Genomic DNA, 8,838 nt, shown 5'->3' with positions numbered 1-8,838 from the left:
CTTGACAGATACTGGAATGGTTTGCCATTTCCTTCTCTAGCTCATTTGACTTGTAAGGAAATGGAGACAGAGTTAAGTGACCTGCCCAAGGTCACCCAGTTAATAAGTGTCTGAGGCTAGATTTGATCATGAAGATAAGTCTTCCAGATTCCAGGCACAGCACTCTATCCACTGTGCCACCTAGCTACTCAAGCATGTATTGTAAAGGCCACTTAATCCAGAGGTTAGATTTCTATCAACTACAGTTACATATAGAACACTTCTTCCTACTAACAAATTATCACAAAAATCCTTTAAGAAATACGGAGAGAAATGGTCATCATACTACCTTTCCTTTGCTCCATACTGACATTTATATAGCATTTTAAGGTTTATAAAGTGCTTTCCATGCATTGTCTTTTGAGTTATCCAAGAGCTCTGTAAAGCAAGAAGAATAGCTATTGTAATCCACCGTCCATTAATAAAGTTCTGGGTTTACATAAATCCTAAATTCAACCTTGAGAGCCTCTCAAAGCCTCTTCACTCATCTGATTTGGGCTCCTGTCTAGATATCTACATACAAAAATGGAAAAGGGCCTTTATCTCCCGTGTAAATAAGTACTCAAGTTCACAAGACTGCAGAAATAGGACAGACTTTAATTAAGCCAACAGAAAAAAACAAGGATTTGTACCAGAGTTCATATAGACAAAATAACTGCCTCCCTCCCCACCCTCACCCCCACTCCCACCCCCAGCCCTGCCCCAGCTCTGATAGGTTTCTGCCTTCTCCATAAAAATCTTCTGGACGTACAGCAGCACCCTGCATTGGACACCCTGATGTGGCAAAGAACTCCAAGCCCCTCTAGAGAGTCGAAACCCATATGGCTCCTAGTACCACTGAAGGAATAGTTCCAGGCTGCTCCTTTACTAATGGCTCCCAGCTGAGCTGATCCTTCTTCCTCCTCCAGTCTGCCCAAGGGCATTGCCCAAGTGTGTGAATTTGAGCAAACTCATAACTCAGCTCCAGCAAAGGGGTCTCTAAATGAAGGGAGCTCACATCTGTCAAAGAGACACCAAAGAGAAGAGGAACTTACTGGGCCCCTGCTGAAACCTGCCTGGGTACATCCGGTAGGCTGTCAATACTCCCCGTAGAAGCATTTCCTCACCATCACCCCCACCACCCCTACCTGAAATTCCCTCCCAGACAATTGAGTGAAAGACAAGTCAATAAATTAGAAGCAGCAGGACAAAGACAGCAAGGAAGATTGAAACCGACAGATTTCAAGGGAAGGAGAAAACCAAAGCAGGTATCAAAAGCAGAGGGAAAAATTAGAGAGCCAGAGAACCGCAGAAGCCTGAAGTCATTTAGCATAGAGGCAGATAACTCATCCTGCCTCCATTACCCCAGAGGGCATTATTGAATTATAGCCTCACAAGTGGTAAGAGATACAAAGGGGTTTACGGTTGAGAAGATGCATGTGCATGACTATGAATGTGTTATAGAGTGATGTGACAAAGAAACCTTCTAGACTAAAGAAAAAGACACCAAAAAAGACGGTTTGCAAAGGGAATAGTTAGGCTCAACAGGCAAGGAAATCACAAGAAACACCCCCAGACTCTGGAGTCAGAGGACCTAGGTTCGAATACTGAGGTTGCTCCTTTTGTGACCATGCCCAGTTTACTCTGTGTAAGTTAGATTACCTTTAAAGTCAAACTTTGAATCCTATAATCCTAAAATAAAGGTGCATCTAGCATAGATTTCAGAAATAACCAGAGCGATATTTTCAGAGGTTGTCTCAAAATCAAACCTGGATATAAATAAAAGCTGGGCTCCTACTCCCTGATGATGAGTAGGGAGCATGGTATTGAGGCTAGAACATTGGACTTGGAGTCAGGTGGCCTGAGGGCAAAGCTTGGCTTTGACATTGACTAGCTGTATGCCCATGGAGAAGTGGCTTTATCACCCTAAGCCTCATTTTCCTCATCTATAAAATGGGCATAATAATACTTGTGATATCTACTTCACAAGGTTGTAAGGATAATGCTTTACAAAGCAGAAATTATATCATGTGAGTAGAGTTGATAAATAAATCTTTGGGACTGGATGAGATCACCAAGGGAGAACATATAAAGAAAGAATTAAACAGGACTCAGGCTAAAAATTTAAGGTACTACAACAGCAAGGAGGCATGATGTGGAAGGTAACCCAGAGAAGAGGCTAAGGAATCATCAAACAGGAAAAGAACCAAGAAATAGCAGTGTCACAAAAACCTAGAGCAGATAGAATATAAGAAGGCAGGAAAAGGCATTGTAGATTTTAGAAATGTTGCTACTGCTTGGCTTATGACTAGGTCTGAGAATATTTCTGTGTCTGTAAACAATAATTGCCATTTCTGTGCTTTTTCCTCCCCTGTAAAAATAGCTCACATTTATATAGTGCTTTTAAGATTTATGAAGCCCTTCATACATGGTTTTCTCACTTGAGCTTTGTAACAACCCTGTAAAGTAGGTGATATTATTATTATTATTATCCCCATTTTGTAGGTAGGAAAACCGAGGTTTATAGGGGTTAAATGACTTTCGCTGGATTGCATGACTAGCAAGGTTCTGAAATGGCATTCAAACCCAGTATTTTCTGTCTGGAAGTCCAAGTTTTAGCCCTGAATCCTATGCAATGCTGTTTCTCTAGTTTCCGTGGGGGTGGGTTGTAAGTCGTGAAATATCATGGAAAGAGAAGTAGATTTGTACTCAGAAGACCTATATACAATATATATCATTGCTCTGTTACTTACTATGTGACCTTGCTCAAATCCCTTAACTTCTCTGGGCTTCAGTATCCTTCTATATAATATGAGGATAATAATGAACCCTTATACTCCCCTTAGAGGTTGTTGAGAGGAAACCCCAAGACAGAATGTTTGTAAACCCTTCTATCAATTTTAGGCCATTCTTACTATTACTATAGAGTAAAAGAAGCTCCCCTGGGTAGTCTGGGAAAATTCCCATGAAACCAGGTCACCAGGAGGTGACACTTCCAAACCTTCTTATCCATCCTCAAACCTTCCCTGGCTCTCCCTCCCCACATCCTCTCAGTTGAAAACCTTGCATCATGTTTCTTTAAAAATAATTGAGACCTTTTGTCAAGAGCTCCCTCTTCTGCCCTCCTCATCTCCCATCTCCCAGACGCCTTTTACCACCATCTGCACCTTCGTCCCTGTCTCACATAATAGGGTGCCAAAGCAAGCCCAGCTACATACACAAGTGGTCCCATTCCATCCCATCTTCTCTAGCAGATTTCCCCCTCTTTCATTTCTACTTGCTCACTTATTTATCTTTGATCTCTCCCTGTCCCCTGGTTGCTTCCCTATTGTCTACAAAGATGACTGTCTCTAACCCCCAAACTCCCATTTTATCTGTCCAACCCCACCAGCTATCACCCCATATCTCTTCATCTCTGTTGTGGCTAAACTCCTTGAGAAATTTATCTACAACAGGTTCCTCCACTTCCTTTCCTCTCACTCTCCTTCTAATTGTGCAGTCTGGCTTCCAACCTCATTATTCACCTGAAACTGTTCTCTCTGAAGTTACAAGCAATCTCTTAATTGAAACATCTAACGACCTTTCCTCAGCCCTCATTCTTCTCGACAACTCTGCAGCCTTTAACACTGTTGTTTTTTTTTAAACCAAGAAAGACTTTATTCACAACAGAGAAAATAAATGGCATCAACATGGAACAGACCACTGGGAGTTACAAAGCACTGTGTCGAACTACCTACCCATGTGGGACACTCAGTGCTTGGTGTCCATACATCAGAGGAGAAGAAAGTCATGGACTAATAAGAACCAAAGGTTCTTAGAGCTAACCAGTAAAGAGGGACTTGTGACAAAATCAGTAGAAAATGGCCATGGTTACATTAGATTTCTAGTGAAGACAACAACAGCCAGTCTCCTTCCTTCCAAGCAGGGAAAAGGGAAAATGGCCTTTGCTAAATACTTGAAACATGACCTACCCCACCCACCCCGATTTTCAAAGCAACTAAGCCCTTAAAGCTCATGAACTAAGGAAATGCTTATTTGTGCAGTTTTTTAACATTAGTATTAAGCCAACCTATGCTATTTATAATTTTCTTAGGCTAACATTACATTTAGCTTTTTTCCATTTGGTGGCCTGGCCTGGGAAAAGGAAAGAACATTTGCCAGGATGACATACAAAGTGGATGAGTGTTATGGGAATGGAAATTTAAGATCTTCCCTGGCCCTAGGCCCTTTGACAGGCTTAAGTGCACCTGGAGCCCGTGGCGGAAGGCTTGGTTTTCAGGAATGCCCACTCCTTGGTGCTCTGTGATTGGGCAGTGGGTCATAAAGGTTGTTACATTCTCTGAGCCAGGAGAAGACTATATCAACCCTGAAGTGAGGCCTTGCTTTGGGGCTCACTTTGAGAAGTGTTGTGTGATTTGACCAGATGAGACTCTGGGTAGCTATCGAGCCCCCGGCTTTGAAAACTCAGATGTTGGTGTTTCCCTCTCTGGTAACTGTGACTAGGTATAGATGTAATGGTCAGACAGTTGGAGGCCTGTCTGCTTGATCTGTTTCTCTGTCTTCTTGTAACTTCTGCTTGTAACTTGTTTGTATTCTCTGAAGTTCGGGGTGCTGACCTTTTTCCCCTGAACTAGGTAAATGACATATGTTTGATTAAAGCAAGATTGTTAACCCATTTTGAGTTGCTTTCCTTTAGAAAAGCAGATCTAAGAACCCGTATTGGTAGCCACTCTGGGTATGGTGGGGTGCTTGCCACTACAATGGCAAGATGTAGATGCAGCTACCCCAGCACTGACTGAAGAGGATGATGCCATGGAACATTCCAAGCCCTCCACAAGACAATAAGTATGGCAATGTGTTTCAGACATGACAAAGAAGTTGATAAACTAGTTTCTTGTTAAAAGAGCTAAGTCAATGAAAATCAAAGGGATGAATGGAAAAGGGAGGGGAAAAAATGGCCTGGAATAGTGGCCTACAAGCCAATAACATGGTCCTGCTGTATCATACACCTGAGCATGTCAGGGGGAAGAGATAATGGAAGCAAGGTGATAAGGGAATCAGCACCTTAAAGGATATATTCTTTGTTCCCACTTCATTGGCCATAACATTTGAATTTTACTCTGGTGTAATATTCATGAATGAAAGAAGAGATGCTAGACAGAAGGGGAGGAGGAGGGGAGTTTTAGGCCCCCATCCTTAAGCCTAGTGGGCTCTGAATTGGAGAATCCATTGACAAGGTGTATTTTATAGAACTATGTTCTTAAAATTCTTTAGAAAACATACAATTGAATCAGGTATTTGCCAATATAAATATAATTATCTAGATAAATTAGTGAAAGGGAAAAATCAACCTCTATGCACTATAGTGATGCCTCAAAAAATGAAAACAAGGAACCTTCATAACCATCAAATCTAGTTGTATGTGCCTGCAAAAGGGGAAGAGATATTGACCTCAATAGAGACTGGTCTTTTCCGTGATCCACAGGAACTCCTGTTCATTGACTTCTCCATCACCATCTCTATCAGCTTCATCAATCCTTTCCTATAGTTGCTCATCAGTAAGGTTTTCCCCTAGATTTCTGGCCACACGTTTTAAGTTCTTGAAGGAGATTTTCCCAGTTTTGTCATCATCGAAGAGTCTGAAAACCTTCAGAATCTCTTCTTTGATGTCCTTTTCAGCCATTTTTTGAGTCATCACAGCCAAGAAGTCATTGAAACTGATTTTCCCCGTCCCCTCCTTGTCAGTGTCAGATATCATTTTTTTTTTAAAGCAATCGGGGTTAAGTAACTTGCTCAAGGTTACACAGCCAGTTATTTCCGGGTTGTGGTGCTGAGTATCTGAGCCCGGATTTGATCCAGGTCATCCCGACACTGGAGCCGGTGCTCTTACTCACTGAGCCACCTGGCTGCCCCCAGATATCATTTTTTTTATCTCTTTTTTCTTGGGTTTGAAGCCCAGAGCTCTCATGGCCACCTTGAGCTGCTTAACATCAATTGTCCCAGTTCTAGCTGTATCAAAGGGATCAAATGCCTCTCTAATTTCTTGTTTCTGGTCCTCTGTGAGTTCAGGTTTGGGTCCCATCTTCTTTATTGGGGGGGGGGGTGGAGCCCAGGTTTAACTTCTTGATGGTACTGGCCATGCCTCCACTCCTGATGACTAACGTGCAGACACTAGCCTTTAACACTGTTGATCACCCTCTTATTCTTTTCTTTTTAATTTCAGAGGCCATTTGGGGTTAAGTGACTTGTCCAGGGTCACACAGCTAATAAGTGTCTGAAGCCAGATTTGAACTCATGTCCTCCTTACTCCAGGACCGTTGCACCACCTAGCTGCCCCATCCTCTTACTTTTCATATTCTCTTCTTTCTAGTTCCTCCTTCTAACTTATCTAACTTCCTTCTAAGTCTCCTTGTGGATTCTTCATTTGCGTTACAGCCATCAGTGTCCAACAGGTCTCTCTCTGCCCTGGGCCCTCTTCTCTTATTCCTCTATACTTTTTCACTTGATCTCATAAGCGGATTCTATGGATTCATTTATCATCTCTATATTGATGATTCTCAAACCTATTTATTCTCCCTACTGACCTTCAGTCTCACATCTCCAACTGCTTTTCAGGCACCTCCAACTGGATAGAGATCTTAAATTCAACTTCAGCTAAATCCATTATGTTTCCCCACAAATCCTCTCCAGGCTCATAACCGCAGTACCATCTTTGGCTCCCCACTCTTTTTCTCACTCCCTCAGCTCATCTTCTGCCTAGCCTTGTCTATTTTACCTTCACAAGTCTCTATATAATGTATGCCTCCTTCTCGTCTCCAGCACTGCCACCACTCTAGGGCTGATTTTCATCACCTCACATCTGGACTTTTGCAATAGCCTGCTGATGGATCTGCCTTCCTCAAGTCTCTCCCCATTCCAGTCCACCATCTATGGGACTGTCCAAGGGATCTTCCTCATGCACAGGTCTGACCATGTCACTCCTTTACTCAATAAACTCCAGTGGCTCCCTATTGCCTCCAGGATCAATTATAAAATCCTGTTTGGCTTTTAAATCCCTTCATAACCAACCTCTCCCTACATTTCCAGTTTTCTTACACCTTACACCCCTCTGAATGAATCCAGTGATACTGACCTCTTCCCTGTTCTTCTCACACTACGTTCCATCTCCTGATTCACAGGTTTTCTCTGTCTGTCCGCCATTTCTGGAATGCTCTCCCTTCTCATTGCCACCTCTTAATATCCCTGGCTTCCTTCAAGTCCCAGCTAAAACCCCACCTTTCCCAATCCTCCTTAATACAACATCTTCTCCATTGATTATTTCCATTTTATCCTGTATAGAGCTTGTTCATAAATTGTTGTTTATATATTGTCTCCCCCATTAAACTGTGAGCTTCTTGAGGACAAGGATTGGATTTTTGCCCTTCTTTGTGTCCCTTGTGCTTAACAGTGCCTGGCACATAGTAGGCACTTAATAAATGTTTAATGACTGACTGAAGGGTCCAGAAGACCCAGTTGGTAAGACTGGACAAATGTCCACTTGCCCTCTGGAATAATCCAATCTACAAGCTAGACCATAGGAGGCAGCACACATCTTTGAGTAAGAAAAAGACATAATTCACTTGTAGTTGGTGAGGAATTGGCATTGGGTGGGGAGAAGGGGGTGGATTTCAGGAGAGAATAGAAGGAAGAATTTTTGAAGCGTTTCCTGAATTTAATTATATGTCATTTTCAAATTGTATTTAATAATTGGTAATTACTACAAGCATTTTTCCTTTAGTAATGGGACCTGCAATTACATACTAATTAAAACTGTAATCTTGTCATTAGGATATGTAAATATAAAGTGGTAACCAAAAGGGGAGGGGGGAATTTTAAATCCTGAGAATGATTCAGCTGTCAAAATCTTCAACACATGCCCAGTTCTGTATGTCCCATTCTAAACACAGGCTTAGATTCAATTCAATTCAGGGTAAGAACTGGATTATTTTTGTCTTTTTTTTAATCTCTAGTGGTAAGCACATAGTAGTCATTTAACATTTATTAAAGGGAAATGAATGCTTGAAGGTGAATCTATCTCAAACTGGAAAACTTTCCTGCTCTATACAGAAGTTTTAATGGTCATCAGAGTATCACAGAATCATAAAATTCTAGATTTACAAGTACCTTAGGGATTTGAGCAAGCAGTTTTCAGATGAAGAAATTGAAACTATCTATAGTCATATAAAATGCTCTAAATCGCTATTGATTAGAGAAATGCAAACTAAAACAACTCTGAGGTACCACCTTATACCTATCCAATCAGCTAATATGACAAAAGGAAAATGGTAAATATTGAACAAGATATGGGAAAATTGGAACACTAATGCATTGTTGTTGGAGTTGTGAACTGATCCAATCATTCTGGAGAGCAATTTGAAACTATGTCCAAAGAGCTATAAAATTGTGCTTACCCTTTGATCCAGCAACTAGGACTATAATCCCAAAGAGATCATAAAAAAGAAAAAGGACTCACATGTACAAACATATTTATAGAAGCTCTTTTTGTGCTGGCAAAGAATTGGAAATTGAAAGGATGCCCGTCAATTGGGAAATGGCTGAACAAGTTGTGATATATGAATGTAATGGAATACTACTGTGTTATAAGAAATGATGAGTAGGCAGATTTTAGAAAAACCTGGAAAGACTTATGTGAACTGGTGCTAAGTGAGGGGAGCAGAACCAGGAGAACATTGTACACAGTAACAGCAACATTGTGCCATGATTAATTATAATAGACTTAACTCTTCTCAGTAATACAGTGATCTAAGACAATTCCAAAAG

At 41.3% G+C, this 8,838-nt stretch overlaps 1 protein-coding gene across 1 annotated transcript; it reads right to left on the bottom strand.

The window, feature by feature from the left end:
- Positions 1-5,384: 5,384 nt before the first annotated feature.
- LOC138154969 (centrin-1-like) lies at positions 5,385-6,101 on the bottom strand. The gene is made up of 2 exons (XM_069079967.1): positions 5,921-6,101; positions 5,385-5,755 (listed from the first exon to the last, which is right to left on the bottom strand). Exons 1-2 carry the CDS (start codon positions 6,098-6,100, stop codon positions 5,561-5,563), a joined length of 375 nt encoding a protein of 124 aa, XP_068936068.1. The 5' UTR covers position 6,101; the 3' UTR covers positions 5,385-5,560.
- Positions 6,102-8,838: the final 2,737 nt, after the last annotated feature.

Source organism: Petaurus breviceps, unplaced genomic scaffold (assembly GCF_028583685.1).
Source record: "Petaurus breviceps papuanus isolate PSGF00001 unplaced genomic scaffold, PetGlider_PUasm1.0 91133, whole genome shotgun sequence".
Lineage (NCBI taxonomy): Eukaryota > Metazoa > Chordata > Mammalia > Diprotodontia > Petauridae > Petaurus > Petaurus breviceps.
The sequence above is the reverse complement of the archived record's forward strand: the minus strand, read 5'-3'. Positions and strand labels throughout refer to the sequence as shown.